General features: G+C 44.2%; 1 protein-coding gene across 1 annotated transcript; it reads left to right on the top strand.

The window, feature by feature from the left end:
• The first annotated feature begins 912 nt into the window (after positions 1 to 912).
• On the top strand, positions 913 to 7,764 carry LOC125290892 (wiskott-Aldrich syndrome protein family member 3-like). The gene is made up of 9 exons (XM_048237317.1): positions 913 to 931; positions 1,345 to 1,588; positions 3,757 to 3,891; positions 4,286 to 4,439; positions 4,858 to 4,975; positions 5,299 to 5,540; positions 5,632 to 5,958; positions 6,350 to 6,687; positions 6,986 to 7,764. The coding sequence occupies exons 2-9, from the start codon at positions 1,456 to 1,458 to the stop codon at positions 7,159 to 7,161; spliced, it is 1,623 nt and encodes a 540-aa protein (XP_048093274.1). The 5' UTR covers positions 913 to 931; positions 1,345 to 1,455; the 3' UTR covers positions 7,162 to 7,764.
• Positions 7,765 to 20,758: the final 12,994 nt, after the last annotated feature.

Genomic DNA, 20,758 nt, shown 5'->3' with positions numbered 1-20,758 from the left:
AAGTGCCCAAAAAGCGTTGCAGTATGGCCGCGGAGTGGAGGGACTTGCCCAAAAGGACTTTGGTATAGTCATTATGCGTATATACTGTAGGCCTATGTATGTATGTATGTATGTATGTATGTATGTATGTATGTAATCTATCTATTTCTCTGTAGATCTATCTTTGTCTGTAGCTCTATTTGTCTACCTGATGTTTTAATCTTTCTATCAAATGTGACTTGATATATTTATTGTCCTTGTCAGCCCTCAATTTATGAAACTCCTTTAATGCGTCTGGATAAGAGGTACTTATAAGCAGTGATGTTGTGTCAACACACTAAGTAAGTGAGGTCACGGCATGGGATTGTAAAATGAACGGGGTCACAATCTGTTGTAAATGTTTACATTAAGACGGATTAAAGACCCATTAATGTGTTGCTGGAAGGAGATTAGGTTCACGATTTGTTCTCGTTAGTTTCTCTCTATAGGGCTAACCTCCTAAGAAAAGGTTGCACAAATAAACTAACATATATTTATCTCTATGTTTATCTTTGAATTCTTCTACATTTTCCTAACAAACCAACAGTTTTATGTCTAGGCAAGAACCATCTGTTCTTAGTGTTGTAGATCTGAATAGTCTTCCTCTCTCCCTCTCACTTCTCACACACACACAAGTAGAGAGAGAGTGAGAGATCCATCAAGCCTTCAGCTCCACCACTCCCCCCTAGCCATCTCTATCAGGTCTGCTGTCACTCAAATGGACTCACTCATCCCTATTGGTGTATGATATTTAATCTGCAGAATGGCAATTCTGCCGTCAGACATCTCCCCAATCCCCCAATCCCCGCCCCAAACTGGATTAAGAGACTAGATATGTCAGTCAGTGGTCGTGCATGCTGTGTCTGGACATTCAACCTATCAGACCGTGCTCAGCTGAAGAAAACCTGACTGGGTACGTAAAATTAATTTTACACCCAATTTTGAATGATATCTGAATGTGTGCTTTGTTATGAATGAGGTATTTGGGAAATCACGGGAGGTTTCAATATTAAAATGCTGTCATAAACCTGTCATAATTTGTTGACACTGTCAGATCATAGGTCAGTTGTGATGGTTGCATTTATGAATTTTACATTTGATGTGTCATGTGTCTGTCAGAAGAGTCATTATGTAGTGGGATTTGTTTTTTGCATAAAAGCTCAGATGTGTTTGTTATGCGTGTGTGGTTTTGCCAATGGCCCCAGAAACCTGGCAAAGAGGATAAGAAAAAGCCAAGAGTCAACAGATAGAGAGAGAGTACACCAAGCGGAATGCTTAAAGCAAGAACACACAGAGACCTTTGTACTGTATCTCTGTCTCTTGCAGGTTGTCAACACCGTAGTGTGTGTGTGTGTGTGTGTGTGTGTGTGTGTGTGTGTGAGATAGAGAGAGACAGAGCACGTGTGTGTGTGTTTGTGTGTGTGTGTGTGTGTCACCATGCCGATGCTGAAAAGAAGCGTGGAGCCTCATCATGTATGCAGGACAGAAATCCCAGAATGCATTGAGATTGAGCTGGAGTGTGTGAACAACGCAACGCTATCAGCCATCATACGCCAGCTCAGCAGTCTGAGTAAGACACACACACACACACACACACACACACACACATACACACACACACACTCATGAACACACCTTGACAGCTTGTCAGACATACTCCCACTTCTATGAACATGGAACATTCTAACATAAGCAACAATTCAAGGTTATAAAATTCTATGTTTAATTCAATGACCCCAGATATTCTTTAGAACATTCATTTTCCAACATTCCTTTAAGGGTTAGAGAATGAATCCTAAAGGAAGCCAATACTGTATGAGACACGAGTTAAGAATTAGGGAGAGAGAAAGAGTCAGAGGGGCATAGAGAGGGAGAGAAGGATAGAGAGAGAAAGGGAAGGATAGATGAAGAGAAGGATGGAGAGAGAAAGGGAGGGATATAGATGGAAAGAAGGATGGAGAGAGAAAGGGAGGGATATAGATGGAAAGAAGGATGGAGAGAGAAAGGGAGGGATAGATGGAAAGAAGGATGGAGAGAGAAAGGGAGGGATATAGATGGAAAGAAGGATGGAGAGAGAAAGGGAGGGATAGATGGAGAAAGCGATAGAGAGAGAAAGACAGAGACTGTGAGTGTTGTAATCAACATCAGCAGAGAGCCAGGGAATTAAATGATAATATGCCTATGACTTAATTAAGAGCTGTGCTAATGTTAGATTCATTAAGCTGCGTGTTAATGATATTAGATTGATTTAGTGGTGTGATACTGTCCCATTGGAGTCCAGTCAGCATGAGTATCTCACAGGAGTAACCAGTAGAAACCAGCCAGTCGTGCACTTACGTCCTATTCTGTTAAAATGCTGTTGTTGTGTTTTAGTTCCTTGCGGCAGCATCACTGTGGTCTGGGCGTTCTCTGTGCATTGTGTTTGAGTCTCTGGTCTGTACAGAATGGAACTCAGCGCTGACTGATTCCCCCAATGGGGAGCACACTCTGTTGTGGGTGTGGGTGTATCTGTCTATGAGAGAGAGAGAGAGATAGAGAGAGAGAAAGAGAGAGGAGAGGAGATTATACCCAGCATGGGAGGAAGTGAATGTCCCAGACATCTGGTATGTGTGTGTGTGTGTGTGTGTGTGTGTGTGTGTGTGTGCGTGCGTGCGTGCGTGCGTGTGTGTGTGTGTGAGTGGTGAAAGATAGAGGGAAAGACAGATTACATACAGCATGACAGAAAGTGAGTGTCCCCAGACATCTGGGAAGTGTGTGTGTGTGTGTGTGTGTGTGTGTGTAGTCGAGTGGGATTAAGCTCTGCATGTGGCTTAGCATCTAAAGGGACAGATAGGGGCAGGAAAAAAGAAAACTAGTTCATCCTTCAATGCTGTAACCCTGTGCTCATGTGCTGTATCAACATCAAAGTCATCATATTCACTGACTGAAGCGCGTTCACCCAAACCAATAGCAATTATGTGATGATATTATAGTTATAAGGTATTAAGTGAATGAATTTGCACATTTACTTGACATTGGATAACAGCAGACCAAAAAAAACAGGAGTAAATTTAGCAATAAGTTTAATGCAATGAACTGCATAACAACATCAAGCAAAAAAGCATCCATTATTACTCTAATGATGGTATTAGTTCTGTACGTATCACTGGCATTGTGAGGTACGCATTATCAGCATGGCCGTGCTGTTAGAAACATCTCTATCTCTCTTACTGGCTATTTGTTTCACATGGGGGAATTCAAACAACAGGTAAGCTGGGGGAGTGCAATTTACTGTCCCATCTGGCAAGTGTGTGTGTGTGTGTGTGTGTGTGTGTGTGTGTGTGTGTGTGTGTGTGTGTGTGTGTGTGTGTGTGTGTGTGTGTGTGTGTGTGTGTGTGTGTGTGTGTGTGTGTGTGTGTGTGTGTGTGTGTGTGTGTGTGTGTGTGTATGTGTGTGTGTGTGTGTATGTGTGTGTGTATGTGTGTGTGTGTGTGTATGTGCATGTGTGTGTGCACTGCAGATATACAAGGCAAGGCATCTATATGAGACCTGATGACCTGACCTATGACCTGATACATATGTAACATATCTGGATAGTCAGACATATCTATATCAGACATATATCTACAGTATATGAGCGATGTGTGTTTGTGTGTGTGTGTGGGGGTGTGTGTATGCACTCTAGGTAAACAGGCAGCGGACATCTATGTGTGTGTGTGTGTGTGTGTGTGTGTGTGTGTGTGTGTGTCTGTATTGCAGGTAAGCATGCGGAGGACATCTTTGCAGAGCTCTTCCAGGAGGCCAGTGTGTTCTACCTGCGGACTGTCTCCCTGCAGGACCGCATCGACCGCCTGGCTGCCAAGGTCACGCAGCTGGACTCCAGCGTGGAGGAGGGTGAGCAGATCTGCCTGCCCGCCTGCCTGTCTGCCTGTCTCCCTGCCTGCCTGTCTGTCTGTCTGCCTGCCTGTCTCCCTGCCTGCCTGTCTGTCTGTCTGCCTGCCTGCCTGCCTGTCTGTCTGCTCATCTTTCTCTTTCCCTCTCTCAGTTCCTCGCCAGGAAATCCCCCTATGTAAAACCTTCCACAGCTGCCTATCTGTCTGTCTGTCTGTCTGTTAATCTGTCTGTCTGCTCGTCTCTCTCTCTCTCAGTCTCTCTCAAGAACATCCACCTATAAGAAGGAATTTCACAACTACCTGCTTGTCTATCTGTCTGTCTGTCTGTCTATCTGTCTTTCTGTCTGTTAATCTGTGTACCTGCTCATCTCTCTCTCTCTCTGTCTCTCTCTCAGTCTCTCTCCAGGACATCCACCTGCGTAAAGCCTTCCACAGCTGCACAGCTCAGGACCAGCATTTGGTATCCAAGGCCAGCATCCCCACTCCCATCACTCAGATGTATCGCCGTAGCGACAAGCCCCCTCCTCTCGGTGCGCTGACCCAGTACAGGTGAGGCAGGATGGGTGGAGTGAGGGTGGAATGGGGGTGGGGTTTATGCTAATGATATTACAAGAGCACTCAGAGCAGAGGCAGGTGGCTGGGGAATTACGTTGTCATAGCAACAACTTTCTAATCACAAATGCCACTTTAGAATGAATGAACAGAAAAACAACAACACGAATACAGCACTCAACCTGCTGTCCCTGAAGTTCTACTCAACCAAACATTCATCAGTAATTTAATTCCGATAATGACCCCATGGCATCCTTCTCTTTCTCTTGTCTCTCTCTCTTCCTCTCTCTTCCTCTCTCCTTCCTTCTCTCTCTTCCTCTGCATTTGTCTCTCCCTCCCTCCCTCTTTCTCTTCCTCTCTATTTGTCTCTCTCTCCCTCCTTCCCTCTCTCTCTCTCTCTCTCTCTCTCTCTCAGGGAGGATGGAGTGGACGCTCTGAAGCTGTACTCAGACCCCTCCTACTTCTTTGACCTGTGGAAAGAGAGGATGATGCTGGCCACAGAGGAGAAGAGAAGAGAGAGAAGGCGACAGAGGGTAGGGCACCTCTCTCTTTCTCTCTTTCTTTTTCGCTCCTCAGATTCTCTCTCAACTCTTGGAGCCTGCTGGTGAAAACATCACAACATTCAACACGTGCCACATATGCTAATTAAATCACTAAATTTAACATGTGCCACATATGCCAGTTAAATCACAAAATATAACACGTGCCACATTATGCTAGTTTGTTGCTGGACAAACAAATATTTTAACTCACTTCTCTCCTCTCTTCCTTTTTATCCCTCCCCTTATCTTCCTCTTCATCCCTCTCTTCCTCTTCTCCACCTCTCCCTCTATCCCCCTCTCTCCCTCTCCATCAGGAGCAGAAGCGAGGGATGCATGGGACTTTGCCGCGGGAGGTGAAGAGGGTGCGGAAAGTGAGGGATCGCAGGGAGGAGTGGAACAGGTTGGCTCTGGACAAAGAGCTGCGCCCAGACCGTGCTCACACACTCGCACACACACTCGCTCATGCACACGCACACACACTCGCACACACACGTGTGCGGCCTGGCCACCACACACACACAATGGCAGCAACTGTGTGGTTCGCAGGGGAGAGCAGGTGAGTGTGTGTGTGTGTGTGTGCGATTTGCATTGTCAGTTTCTTTTAGCATAGATATTGGGTGTTTATCATGTTCTCTGTCTCTCCACAGGCCTCCATTCCCAGATTTCCCTGCCACTCAGCCCATCATGACCAATCACAGGCCTCCCCAGCCATCTCTGACCAATCAGCACCCGCCCCCGCCCCAGAGGGTGGAGCATGAGTACCATAGTATAGGTGGGGAGGTGAGCATTGCTGTGGTGTACCGCGACACACCTGTACAGCGCCGCCCCACCCCACACACAGCTGTGCAGAATCCCCCCCCACACACACTGACACAAACAAACACACACACGCCGGCTCAAACAAACACACATGTCCAAACTCGGAACTCCACCGTGAATGGCGGCAGCGCTGTTCCTCCACCTGCTGATTACGGGTAAGTGCCTATATGTGTGTTTCTGTTTCTGTGTGTGTGTGTGTGTGTGTGTGTGTGTGTGTGTGTGTCATATCAGAGGGAGAAGTGAGGTGTGAATATCCAAAGGCAAAGAGATACAGACAACTGTTCATGAAAATGTTTTCTCTGCTTGTTTTTTCTCTCAACTCTTTCCCTCTCTTCCTCTCTCCATCCTTCTCGCCCTCTCCCCCTCTCTCTCTCCATCCCTCCCTTTCTCTCTCCCTCCGTCTCTCTCTCTCTATCCCTCCCCTTCCACTTCTCTCTCTCCATCCCTCCCTCTCTCTCTCCCTATCTCTCCCTCCCCCCTTTCTCTCTCCCTCCCTCTCTCCATCCCTCCCCTTCCCTCTCTCTCTATCCCTCCCTCTCTCTCCAGGATGATGGAGTACTACGCCAGCTCTTCTCCTCTCCCTCCGCCACTCCTCCCCCCCATCATCCCCTCTCCTCTCACAGCTTTTGCCTCTCCTCCTCCATCCCTCGCTCCCCCTCTCCCTCTCTCTCCCTCTTCATCCCTCGCTCCCTCTCTCCCTCTCTCACCATCCTCATCCCTTGCTCTCCCTCTATCCTCCTCTTCATCCTCTCTTCCTCCTCCTAATACAGCAGCTGTTGCCATGGCGCCTCCTCCAGCTCCTCCCCCTGTCCCGCCTTTGCCAACAGGCATTGGCATGGTAACCAGTGATGCTCGAAGTGACCTGCTGGCAGCAATACGTGTTGGTAAGTTCAAAAGTGTGTGTGTGTGTGTGTGTGTGTGTGTATGTGGGTAAGTGTATGTTTATGTGTGTGTGTGTGTGTGTGTGTGTGTGTGTGTGTGTGTGTGTGAGCGTGTTTGTCTGTGTATGTGTGTGCATGTGTATGTGTGTGTGTGTACGTGTATAATCTTTCTGTGTTTGTGTGAGCGTGAGTGCGTTTTTCTGTGTGAGTGTGTCATCTTTGTGTATATATGTGTTGGTTTGTGTGAGAGTACACTGTGTGTATGATCTTTGTGTGTGTGTGTGTGTGTGTTTGTGCACAGGTATTCAGCTGAAGAAGGTACAAGAGCAAAAGGAGCTGAGAGCAAAGCGCCAACCAATCGGAAACGATGTGGCAGCCATATTGTCCCGGCGCATCGCCGTGGAGATGAGTGACTCAGAGGAAGGAGAGGAGTCAGACGGGGAAGGTGGGGAGGGGCTGGTCGGACTGAGGGGCTAAAAGACACACACACACACACACACACACACACACACAAATTCATACACCAACACACACATATTACACATGTTGGGGGCAGATTTCCCATTAGTCGAAGGTGGCGAAAATGCATTAATGATACAGTCAGTGTACCCTAGTCTCGTTTTGGTTGACACAATGGTTGCCCCCTAAACAAGGCTAATACAGAGGATTAGATACCGGGCTGAACCCTCAGTCAAGCTTTTTTTTCCTGAGACATAAGAGCATCCTCCCTTCATTCAGATAGAAGCCCTCCTAGTGCAGTCAACTCCCCTTTAGTAGAATTAGGGGTCTGATTTTTTCCATGAGTCATGCTCTGCTCCTATGTCTGTTTTTTTTCCACGAGTCATGCTCTGCTCCTGTAAGTCTGATTTTATCTACGAGTCATGCTCTGCTCCTGTAAGTCTGATTGTTTATCCATGAGTCATGCTCTACTCTTGTTAGTCTGATTTAACCCATGAGTCATGCTCTGCTCCTGTGGGTCTGATTTTATTTTTCACGAGTCATGTTTTGCTCCTGTACATATTGTGTGGTTTTCAGTGCTCTCTGTGACATTCTGTGGATTAAATCATCTCTGCTTCTACAGTTGGGTCTCATTTATTTTACTACCGATTAATCAAGTAGAAAAGTTAAATACAAAGAAAAACTAGTATTCAAGTGCTAGGCTGGCATTAAAATGATTTCAATTAAAATATTAATGGCAGTATTGTCAAATGTTGAAATGCATTTTGATTTATAAGAAATAGAAAGCAAAAAATCTGCTAAGTTCAAGAAAAAATGAGAACATCCATGAGACGCACAGGAAAAGTGTTGCATTAGGCTGGCGAGCCTCAGGTTAGGGTTAGCGTTCGCCTCAGGTTAGCGTTAGAGTTAGCCACAGTTTAGGATTAGCGGTCGCCTCAGGTTAGGGTTAGGGTTCGGTTAGGGGTCGCCTAAGGTTAGGATTAGGGGTCGCCTCAGGTTAGGGTTCGGTTAGGGTTAGGGTTCGGTTAGGGGTCACCTCAGGTTATTACTGCTTAGTTGTGATAGGAAATGGGTTAGGGGTCGCCTTAGGTTAGGGTTTAGGGTTAGCCACAGGTTTTCACCCTTGGGCTAAATACAGTCAGATTCTCTTAGCGCTGTGGTGGCTTCATGAATTACATCTGCCCCTGATCTCATGATGTTTTGATTGAAGGAAAAGTGCTTAGGGAAGGACAAAGGCTGTAATGTTTTTGACTACCCAACCGACCACAACCTCTGTGGATGTTTTCACTGCCAGGCAGTTTCTGTTGCAGTTCTTGCCATGGGCCAGTAGATGGCAGCTCTGTGTCTGTCTTGCTGCTGATATCCTGGGCCTTCATGACACCAGCGGTCTCGCATTCCTCACACAGACCGGCCCCTGGTCTGTCTGGACTGATCCTGACACTGACTCTGATGTCTGAGATGCACTGCAGCTCAGATGTGTACTACTGTTACTGCTTAGTTGTGATAGGAAATGGATCATACAAACAAGACTAAATTGTCTTGCATTTAATATGAAATTTAAAGTAAAAAGCACTAAACCCCCCTCCAATAAGAGGCCTTCTGCAGTAGGACGCAAGACTCAATGCAGCCTTCTGGAGTAGGACACAAGACCCAGCTTTCTGCAGAAGGATAGGAGACAGATAGTCTAGAAATCTAGACGCACCCTAGCAGCAGAAAATTACATTTGCTTCCAGGGTTAGTCTAGCAACTCTCCGTTGGCTTGTGAGCTCGAAAAATTAAACTTCTATCAGGCCAATCAAATCGTGGTATAGAGTCGTTAGGCGGGCTTAACATAATGATTGATGGCAGAGTTAAACGGTTTGGCTTGAATTCCCTGCTACTAGAAAACAAAGAAGATGGATGTTGCTGTTGGCCAACAGTGTGACCACGAAGTTAAGCTTGTTTTAAGATGGCAAAAGTTTGAACTAGCCAACTAGCTCCGCTGGTGGGAAGACGCATGGGACTCAGGCAGCTGTCCTATTAACGTGCAGAGGGGAATTTGAAAGACAACCAATTATCCAGCCCCTCGGACTGAGCACTGCGAACGGTGAGTGCCCAGACCCTACATTTTAATGTGGGTCTGGCTCGTCAGGCTAGGAGACAGACTCAGCAGGATGTGAGAACCCGCCTTCTGTAGTAGACACCAGACTTGTGGCAGCCTTCTGCAGTAGGACACAAGATTGAAGGACACTAGATTCAATGCTGCCTTCTACAAGACCCAGCCTTCTCCAGTAGGACACTACACACAGTGCAGCATTCTCCAGTAGGACACTAGACCCAGCCTTTTGCAGTAGGACACTAGACTCAGTGCAGCATTCTCCAGTAGGACACTAGACCCAGCCTTTTGCAGTAGGACACTAGACTCAGTGCAGCATTCCGCAGTAGGACACTAGACTCAGTGCAGCCTTCTGCAGTAGGACACAAGACCCAGCCTTCTGTAGTAGGACACTAGACTCAGTGCAGCATTCTCCAGTAGGACACTATACCCAGCCTTCTCCAGTAGGACACTACACTCAGTGCAGCATTCTCCAGTAGGACACTAGACCCAGCCTTTTGCAGTAGGACACTAGACTCAGTGCAGCATTCCGCAGTAGGACACTACACTCAGTGCAGCATTCTCCAGTAGGACACTAGACCCAGCCTTTTGCAGTAGGACACTAGACTCAGTGCAGCATTCCGCAGTAGGACACTAGATCATACCTGCCAACACAGTTTTTCCCAGGTTTCTCCCGTATTTCAAGGTCATCTCCCAGCGCCCTTCTGTTTTGTTATTTCTCCTGGAAAACTCACGGATCCATTCATTTGTTTTGTTAGTCTGCATTTTCCAGGTTGTCAGATTGTGTATGAAATCACTTACTTTCAATTTAAACGTTTTTGTCGTATAACCTGACCGAAATGCAGTGTTGCAAAGAGTGTATTAAACATGTTAAATATGCAAACACTGATTCTGTGCAAACATTGACACCCCTGCCCTTCCAATAAAAACAATCTCCCGTTTTTGGAAAGCTAAATGGCAGGTATGCTAGACTCAGTGCAGCTCATACATACAGTACTCTGCTTGCAATAGTAAGTCCCTTCACTATACTTGCAGTACTCTGCCCCCCCCCTCTCCTCTACATACACAGCACATTGTCTCATGAGGAAGCTTCTCCAACACATATATTGCACACTACCCTCTCCCCACATACACAGCACACTATCCCATCTCCCTTGTCATCTCCCCAACACACACACCAAGACCCCTGGCAGTTGGGTTAGCCCCTTGAGCCGTGGATCTGCCCAAGGTTTCTTCCTTGGTAAGGGAGTTTTTCCTTGTCCCTGTTGCTCTTGGGTGCTCCTTGTTGGTGCCCCCCCCCCCCCAAATCCCAATCCTCCCCCACCTTTCTTATGCAGCCCTTGCCACTTAATCTACTAACCCCCCCCCATAAATGCACAAATAGGCTGACACCAGACATAATTTCACTGCATTTCTTACTTCTAGTAACTATATGCATGTGACAATAAACTTCCTTGTATCCTTGTATCCTTGCTTTCTCCAGTAGGATACAAGACCCAGCATTCTGCAGTAGGAAACTAGATTCAGTGCAGAATTCTGCAGTAGGACACAAGACCCAGCATTCTGCAGTAGGAAACTAGATTCAGTGAAGCATTCTGCAGTAGGACACTAGACTTAGTGCAGCTTTCTCCAGTAGGACACTAGATTCAGTGCAGCCTTCTCCAGTAGGACACTAGATTCAGTGCAACTTGAGGTTACCACTCTAATGACACACTAAAGAATGGCCTGAGTCTTCATGATCACACACAGGGCCAGGGCCATAGAGTCTTAAAGGTAAACTATGCAGGGTTTTTAGCTTAATAGCCAAGTTTTTTTACCTTAATTTACCTTCATTTAACAGCTTCAGAGTCATTGGAATGGTTATATGACTTTTTTCAGGTTGAATGGTGGCCATCTGCTTCCCCTAAGCCTGTGCGGAAAAACCACCCTTGCAACTGTGGGCCCGGTGGGCCGACGGCCTCAGTGTCAGGAAGTATAACGAGTGTAACGAATTGCTTTACTGCATTTAAATACACATACACGCCAGGCACCGGCTAGAACAAGGTAGCGATGGAGTTTCTCAGACATTCGTCATGACAGAGCAAGCGAAAAAGAAGCAAAAACCGAGAAAACAGTAAGGAAATTGCCAATACTGCATAGTTTACCTATAATGAACACACACAGTCTTAATGAACACACAGGGCCTGAGTCTTCATGAACACACACACAGAGAAATGGCCTGAGTCTTCATGAACACACACAGGGCCTGAGTCTTCATGAACACACACAGAGGAATGGCCTGAGTCTTCATGAACACATGAACCCCCCAGTCAAACGATGGTGCAAATTATTCTCTCTCTCTCTCTCTCTCTCTCTCTCACACACACACACACACACACACACACACACACACACACACACACACACACACAAACTCACACACACAGACCCTCCTGCTGGGAACTCTACTTGTCTCACCCGAGGACAGACAGCACACACACAGAGACTGCATGGTGGATTATTTAATTAAGATTTACACACAAGACAAGTCTGTCTCATGGCCCCCCTGCCCTGCCTGTCTCACAAATTATCACTCAGCTCAATTACCTCTCTCTCCCTCTCTCTCTTCCATTCTCTCTCTCTCAGCTAACTAAAGCTCTCTCTTCCAGTTATCTAAACCTCTCTCCCTCTCTCGGCCATCTCTCTCTTTCTCTCAGCTATTTACATTACTATCTTTTCCCTACATTCCTTCTTTTTCACTCTCTCCTTCTCAGCCCTCTCTCTCCTTCTCTCCCTCCTCCCGCAGTCTCATTCTTTTCTCTTTTTCCCATCCTTCCCTCTCTCTCTCTCTCTCTCTCTCTCTCCCAATTCCAATTCTTCCGTAACCAACCGATGATTTCCCAGCTAATGATGTTCAAACATACAGATTTCCCAGCAGCCTTTGGGGCATGTCTGGAGCTGATCCGGCTGACATTTGACCCTGATCCAGTATCTTTCCGCTGTCAGCTGTGATCAAGTACCAGTCCACCGGTGGCTGCGTTTGGTACCAGTCCACTGTCATCTGTCATCTGGACTAACTGGACAGCTAAGATATAAACTTACCTGGCCTGATGTGAGGGCCTTTAGTGTGTGCAGACAGAGGGAGCTGTTTTTTACCCAAATTATAATTTATCTTTCTCCCAACAAACAAGGGCAGGCAGGGGACACACACACACACATACACTCTTTCTCACTGTCTCTCTCTTGAACACACACAAGGAGAGAAGTCGCGTGGGTAGACGATGCCACGACTAATCCCATTTGTGTGTGCAAGTGGTGTGTGCCTGTGTGTGTGTGCTTGTGAGAGGAAGAGGTTGCAAAAGAGAACACAGGAGTTAGTGTTCTCTCTCTCTGTTGCCAGGCGCTAATAGCCACTGAAGAGATTCTAAGGCTACAGAACCAGACAAAAGCAGATGTAGACTCTAGACTATTTCTTACAGGCTTTCTCTCTCTGTCTGTGTATGTGTGTGCGTGTGTCTGCTGCTTCTCGTCACCGCACGTTCGCACTTAATCTGCACACGAGACAGCAACAAAGCTTAAGAGACAGTCAAAACTTCTGGCCAAACTTGGTGACGCTAAATACGACTATAGTGGCATTTTACTGTGAACCGGAATGACAGAGAGACCTTTGAAAGCGAGGATGACAGCGATAGAATAAAGATGGGAGATTAGGTTAAGAGACAACAAAAGCTTCCCGCGAGGTCCGGTGGCGGGGCCCTATCCTCACAGGACTTTCCCGCGTCTCACGCCACGGGGAGCTCGTGTTTTTAATGTAATATGTCTGTCTCGTGACCGTCTCGCAATCGGACACCACCTGCCCAGGCTTATACTTCTTTAACTCAGTGGGCATCTCTATGAAGCCCTCAGAAAAAGACAGCAACTTAGACCAAAGCTGAACGTGAAGAGATGGCCTTTCCCATACCCCCTCCTGCGCGCTCTCTTTCTCATTAGGCATTCTCTCTCGTGAATACTCCCCGTGAGGTGTTATTGTAAGAGCATGAACTCGGCTGCGTTAACAAATTTGCGCCTATTAACGACACCGGCCTCTGCGCAATTACACACACACGCTGTCTCTACAGCTCCCGCACTGACGTAGTCGGGCTATGCTGGAAAGGTCCCCTTTGCACACATTCGACCAGCAACATCCATCCCAGATAATGGGAACTATATTTTGCGAAATTCACGACACGCTGTGCTCCAACAAAAGGAGTACAATAGAGGTGCCGGGATGGTGGGGAAAGAAAGAAGGTGCATGAAAGGCGGGGCGGAGAAGTTCTATTGGTGCGTGCCAAGTTTTCTTTTTGTTGTATGTTTTTGTTTTGAGTCTGCGAAATGAACAAAGTATTTGTCAAGATGTTTCTCTTAAGTGACACATTGTTTTGCCATTAAAGAAAGACAGGAATCTCGCTCCACTCCTCCACAGCTAGAGATTAAGTCGCTTGGTTAAAAGTGATTTAATCGCTGCCATTGGAAGTCTGTGGGAAACTCCGTGTGTGTCTGCTTAAACAAAACATATTAAAGAATGTGAGAACCAGACCACGAACAGGTGCTCGCAGGCGACGCATAAATCTGTTTGACAAAAACATCTAGTGTTGTAATGTAACGGAGTACAAATACTTCGTTACTGTACTTAAGTAGAAATTTCACATATTTGTACTTTACTTTGCTATTTAAATTTATGCCAACTTTCACTTTTACTCCACTACATTTCCTAGATAAAATGTATACTTTTACTCCGTTATATTTCCACTAAGCATCTTCCTTACTCGTTACTAAAACATAAAATTAGAAGAAATGTGTGCGACTGCAATAAGGGAGGTTTGGCGAATCCTGCTCTAGATTGCATTACCCACGCTCCGCAGCTGCGCCTCTATTTCAGCGCTTGTTTGTTGCTAAAGGAGGAGGACGCACAACTGAAACCGCCATGGAAGCACAAGCACCTACTGGAGGACCTCCCGTTATCATAGACGACCACCCCGAAGATAGTGGTGAACTCGGTGAACAGGGTAGTGGTGAAGATAACGTCATACACCCGTGGCCGTATTTGCAAGAAATGTTTCTGTACATTGGGAGCTTTCTGTGAAGCTGAACACTCCACTACCTGCCTCAGCGGCCTGTGAAAGGTTATTTAGCATTTCAAGACTTGCCTTCAGTCCAAGAAGAGTATAAGACTGAATCAGGCCCGGGGTGGGTAATCGGTAGAATTCCCGGTAGGCCGCTTCACTTTTGGGCCGGTCGAGGAAAAAAATATTGACATTTGTCATGTTAGTCTATCTTTTCTTAAAGTAGGACACGTTCTGCATTCTGTGCATGATAGCCGAGCTGGCCCAGTAAACACAAGCGTCAGGAAGGATGGATGCCAGGAGAGACTGAGCAGCAGATCAACCAGTCGACCACTGAAAATGATGAGCCCGAAATTAGTGATGAGGAGGCCATGACTACAGGGACAAGTAAAGAGGATAAATTAAAGTTATTTAATGTAAGAAAGAGCAATTACCTACATGATAAACCTATATGCCTTGTTTGCTCAGAAGAGGGTGTAGTAAAGGAGTAGGCTAAATCACCAAACAGCCTACCCATGCAGAAAACATGTAGCCTAAACATTAGTTTAATATGCCTCTTTGTGGAAGCGTGGGATAAGCTACATTTCAAAGGCTTTCTTTCTTTTTTTTCTGTTTTTGTTAACTTGTGGAATAGTGATATATTTTAGTTAACTTCTCAGTTGAAGTGAATTATTATATAACCTTTACACATTTGTTGAACCATGGTACTAATAAAAACTACATGATAAGAGCTGAAATGTTGCTTCATTTATCCAATTTCCACCACTATGGAAAACGTCGGCTGGTCTTGGGCCTGAAACTCCCAGGCACTGAATTCTGGCAACTTTGAAAACCAGCTTCTTTTAAAGATGAACAGACACCTTTTCAGTTTCAACTAATGACTGGCATATTAATAGCTGCTGGACATAGGTGGCCTGTGTGTGTGCGTGTGTGAGAGAGAGAGTGAGATAGTGACCTGGGGAGTAAGTAAGCCCTAGAAATGCTCATACCACATGACCAAACTATTCTCCCTACAAGCAGGTCATTTATATTTTTGAAAGAAATAAGTAATTTATTTTTCATTTTTACCCGAAGTTCATACAAAAGTGACATTTCTGTTTTTTTCTTTGATGTCAGCTCTAAAAATATGCTGTTTGTTCTTTGAACTTAAGAGAATTGTGCCTGAAAAGTCTTAGATAAGAATGTGATTTTGATTTGATGAGTGAGATTAAGAAGATATGGGAACCCTGAGTATGCTTTATGCTTTACTATAAGAAAGCCAAAATAAAGTTCTCAATAAAAGTTCAAAATAAAACTGCTTGCTTTTTACTTTTTACTTTTACTTCAAGTGCTTAAGTACATTAAATATCAGAAAATTACTTTTGATACTTAAGTACAGTATATATCAGATACTTTAAGACTTTTACTTAAGTGATATTCTAAAAGGTAACTTTCACTTCTACCAAAGTCTTTTTCTAGTACGATACTTGTACTTTTACTCAAGTATTGCTTTCTAGTACTTTATACAACACTGCATCTATCTATGTATATGTTTATCTCTCTGTCTGTCTGTTTGTCTTTCTATAGGCCTAGCTATCCATCTATCTATCTATCTCTATCTATCGACCTATCTATCTCTATCTATGAACCTATCTATATGTATGTCTGTTTATCGGTCTGTCTGTCTGTTTATCTGTATGTGTAGGCCTACCTATCTACTTCCTTGCCAGTGCAGTACCCCATTTCTCTCATCTCCTGTTTTCTACAGTTTAGGTTACAGGACCAACTGCTGTCCTACAATTTTAAGAGTCAACACTAGATGGCAGTGTTGAAACGTTTACAAAGTATCTCTCTTTCTCTCTCTCTCTCTCTGTCTGTCTGCCTGTCTGTGTAAACAAGCCACAAGGTGTTTATCCACAGCATGTTTCAAATGACTGCCTCTCTGCTCTTACGGTGGCGGGACCATAAAATGCTAATCTGGATTTACAGAATGTACCCACATTGTGTACACACCGTTGTATCAATGATTTGTTTAAACTTTTTGACTGAATAACTTTCCACTCTTCTGTCATAGACTTGTCTAGGAACAGCATTATTGCTTTAGTCATGAACTCCATATGATGACTGAGTTTGGTGCTTGGCAGGTTATCCACAATGTGCTGCTCCTGCATGAATCATTTCTGGATTTGTGACAACTGTTTAAAATATTCTAGTTAGATTCTAGTTAGTGTAATTTACTTTTTTATCTACTTTTAACTATATCTTTATGTATTTTTGCTTTTATTTATGTACAACATATTGAAATGCCTATATGAGTATGAAATGTGCTATATAAATAAATTTGACTTTCGTATTGTGCATACAATCTGTCGTCACAAATATATCACAGCAAAATATAAAATCTGTCATTACAAATATATTGTATTAGACATAAAAAAATAATACAAATATAGCATACATAATATTTCAATTATAGCATACATACAAAATGTGCCACGACATTTAAACTGAATCATGATATAAAAAATGTAATTACAAATATAGCACACATTTAAAATACATCCTTACATTTGCATAACATTAAATATATTACAAATATAGCACATTAACATGCATTCAGATATTGGCTACAAGTGATCCAATTACAACTTCAGGAAAGTGTGTGTGTGTGTGTGTGAGAGAGAGAGAGAGAGAGAGAGAGAGAGAGAGAGAGAGAGAGAGAGAGAGAGAAAGAGAAAGAGAAAGAGAAAGAGAGAGAGCAAGCATGCATGCTTAATTAAACTTGACAATTTGTCCACAGTTAACATTATAGGATTTCAACAACACTAACCTTCAGAGAGGATGAGGACTACAGCAGTTCACTGGCTCTTTCCCCCACACAAGCAAACACACTGCCCCACTCTTTTTCACCTCTAACATCCCTTATTAGGCTTCAGTCAAGTGTAATTTGATTCGAATCAAAACTTCTCAAGTGATGTCTTTGTGGCAGGAGATTAGGTCCCACAAAGGCTGGATACCTACAGACACGCAGACGAAGAGAAAGGAGGCTTTTCTATCCAAACACAGAAAACATTGAAGAGATTAAGAGACTGATTCAGAAGTTTGCTCAGAAATAGACTTATTTTGAAGTCATTATATATATGAATGAAAATAGGAAACAATTACTCAATTGTTGGAAATTGAAATGAGGTTTCTGTATTTGAACAATTTTTTACTAAATGCCTTTTGCAGTTTTGTTAGATTAGATGCACTTAATGAAACTGGGATCTTCTTGATCTTCATTCTTACATTACATCCATGTGTTTGACACTCTTTTTCAGACATTGAACATAGCTCTCAAAGACTCTCCAAACTTTACTGGATTATTGGACTGTGCTGAACAAAGAGAGGACATCTATTCACAGCTAATAGATATTTCTTGCATGATTATGAACTTGTTATGTCTGTGTGTGAATGTCCTATGCACAATTCTTCAATCAGAAATCATGAATTGTCCATAAGCGATACCACCTCTGTGTTGCTTGGCCTTGATCATTGAGGCCATTAGATAGAGTGCTGTATGGGTTATTTGGTGAAGAAGGCAGTACAAAAGCTGTCCAAAAGTCCAGGTGCTTAATGTAGGTTTATTTAAATGAAAATGGACAAGTTGTAGTTAAATGTATGAATTTGTCTTGTCTAGGTGCTTACTGTACGTCTTATATGTCAATGACAGTTTAATCTTGGGAGTAATTAATAGAATTCACTATTTTTGCATTGTATTCTCTGCTGTGTAATGTTTGATTGAAAGCACATGCTGATTTGACCACAAGTTGTGTTGTTTGAAAGCACACGCTGATTTGACCACAAGTTGTGTTGTTTGAAGGGGAAGAGTTGCTTCTGTTCAATCTCCTCTCTGCTGCTCGGGACAGCAAATACATGGATAAAATCACACATGTACACACACACACACACACACACATGCATACATGTGCATACACACCATACACACACACTCACACACACACACACACACACACACCACACACACACACACACACACAGGCAAACATACACACACACACATGCATACATGTGCATACACACCATACACACAAACACAAACACGTGCATACATACACACACGCATCCATACATGTGCATACACACCATACACACAAACACAAACACGTGCATACATACACACACGCATCCATACAAGTGCATACACACAAACACACACACACACACACACACACACACACACACACACACACACACACACACACACAGGCAAACATACACACACACACACACACACACACACACACACACACACACACGGCAGGCAAAAACAAACTGTAACTGCATCAAATTGAAATGTTATTTGTACTTAGAACATTGTTAAATGTTCTCTTTTCCTGTATCTGATCCATTTTGCTCTCAGTCGGCCATTTTCAAATCATCTCTACAGTCTTCGTCGTTCCACCCACCCACTTACCACACCTCCATCTGCCCCCTTCTTTCCTCTTTCTCTTTCTCTCTCTCTCTTTCTCTCTCTCTTTCTTTCTCTTTTCCTCTCACCCCTGCCTCTCTCTCTCTCTCTCCCTCTCTCTCTTCCTCTCTCTCTTTCTCTCTCTCTTTCTTTCTCTTTTCCTCTCACCCCCTGTCTCTCTCTCTCTCCCTCTCTCTCTCTCTCTCTCTCTCTCTCTCTCTCTCTCTCTCTCTCTCTCTCTCTCTCTCTCTCTCTCTCTAATGTTAATGAAATGCATAGACTGATCATTTCCACATACTTGATCTAAGGTGCCAAAACCCCATTATTATGCTCTCTATAACTCTCTATCTGTCTCACACAACCACACTCACATGTACGCACACGCTCACACACAGGTCTTCTCTGCAGTAAAATAAATACTCACATATCTTTTCAGTGTATTTTAGTACATATACCTGTGTGTATGTGTGTGTGATGTTGAAGTGGTGGAGTGATGCTCCATTAGTTCCATATCCCATGATGCAGTGCCATTAGCTAGCCTGGCGGCACTCTCAGGTTTGACCCCTTAGATCCAACATTTAGAAAAGCACTTTTACATTGTGCAAAAACTACCTTTTAAAAGTCAGACAATTTATAGATCTCTTTTCAATCAAACCAAATTAAATCCCTCCCCACACAACGCGTGCTCATCTCACACATGCACATCTCCTTTTCCACAAGGTTTGTGTGAGTGTGTAGAGTGTGTGTATGGGAGGTTGTGTGTGTGTGTGTGAGTGTGTGTATGGGGGGGGTGTGTGTGTGTGTGTGTGTATGGGAGGTTGTGTGTGACTACATGTATGTAGCTTATGTGTGTATATGTCTTTGTAGCTTATGTTTATGTGTGTGTGTGTGTGTGTGTGTGTGTGTGTGTGTGTGTGTGTGTGTGTGTGTGTAAGTTCAACTCTACTCCATCGTAGTGCAATTGACAATGGCCAGCGCTTTTCCTCTCTGTGAGTGTGTGAGTTAATGTGTGAGAGAGAGTGTGTCCATATGTCTTAATAATTAACTACTTATGTTCTTCTTACTGTACTGTGTGTGTGTGTGTGTGTGTGTGTGTGTGTGTGTGTGTGTGTGTTTCTGTGTGGATGTGTGTGCTCATTTGTGTGCATGTTTAACTGGTGTATGTGAATTGAATTGATGGTGTATGTGTATGTGTGTGTATATATGTGTGTGTGCAGAGAGAAAGAGTGGGAGAGAAAGGGAGAGATAATCTGTGTGTGTGTGTGTGTGTGTGTGTGTGTGTGTGTGTGTGTTCACTGTTGCTCTTCATCGTAGCGATTCAGCAGTCGCTAAAAGGACGGTAATTGCTCAATTAGTGACCTCTACCTCCTCTCCACCACCCACATCCCTCTCTTCTTCCTCTCCTCCCTCTCTCTCTCGCTCTCTCTCTCTCTCTCTCCCTCTCTCTCTCCCTCTCTCCCTCTCTCTCGCTCTCTCCCTCTCTCTCGTTCTATCTTGTCTAGTCCTCTCTTTCTCCTGCTGTCTGCACACTCCTTTCCTTCATGCTCTCTGTCTCCCTCTCTCTCTCCCTCCGTATGTCCTCTCTATCCCCCTTTCTTTTTCTCCCTCTGTATGTCTTCCCTATCTCTATTTCTCTCTCTTTCTGTCTATAATCTCTATCCCCCCTCTTTTTCTTCTCCTTTTCTCTCTATCCCCTTCTCTCTTCCTCCTCCTGTCCTCTCTATCCCCCTCTTTTGTGATTGCTCCTGCAGCTGCAGCACTAGAGATGACCTTTACAGTTTTTTGCTTCAGTGCTGCTTTTGCAATTATTGGTTATCTTTGCAAAACTCGACACACTAATCACAAAGCCTTTCACCAAACCAGCAAAACATAATAAATGTCTTGCAAAAGCATACAGGTCTTGCAAAACTTTTCAAACTGTTTGCAAAAAGTTTTTTTTATGTTAAAACAGTTCACATAACACATGTGAATACACACATGAGGCACCGA

Source organism: Alosa alosa, chromosome 2 (assembly GCF_017589495.1).
Source record: "Alosa alosa isolate M-15738 ecotype Scorff River chromosome 2, AALO_Geno_1.1, whole genome shotgun sequence".
Taxonomy (NCBI): Eukaryota; Metazoa; Chordata; class Actinopteri; order Clupeiformes; family Clupeidae; genus Alosa; species Alosa alosa.
The sequence above is the reverse complement of the archived record's forward strand: the minus strand, read 5'-3'. Positions and strand labels throughout refer to the sequence as shown.

Excerpts from the sequence above, each read along its gene's own strand:
- LOC125290892 (XM_048237317.1), top strand. The coding sequence starts at position 1,456 with ATGCCGATGCTGAAAAGAAGCGTGGAGCCTCATCATGTATGCAGGACA. Across the intron at positions 4,440-4,857 it reads GGTGCGCTGACCCAGTACAG|GGAGGATGGAGTGGACGCTC; the intron begins GTGAGGCAGGAT and ends TCTCTCTCTCAG. Across the intron at positions 4,976-5,298 it reads GAGAGAGAAGGCGACAGAGG|GAGCAGAAGCGAGGGATGCA; the intron begins GTAGGGCACCTC and ends CCTCTCCATCAG.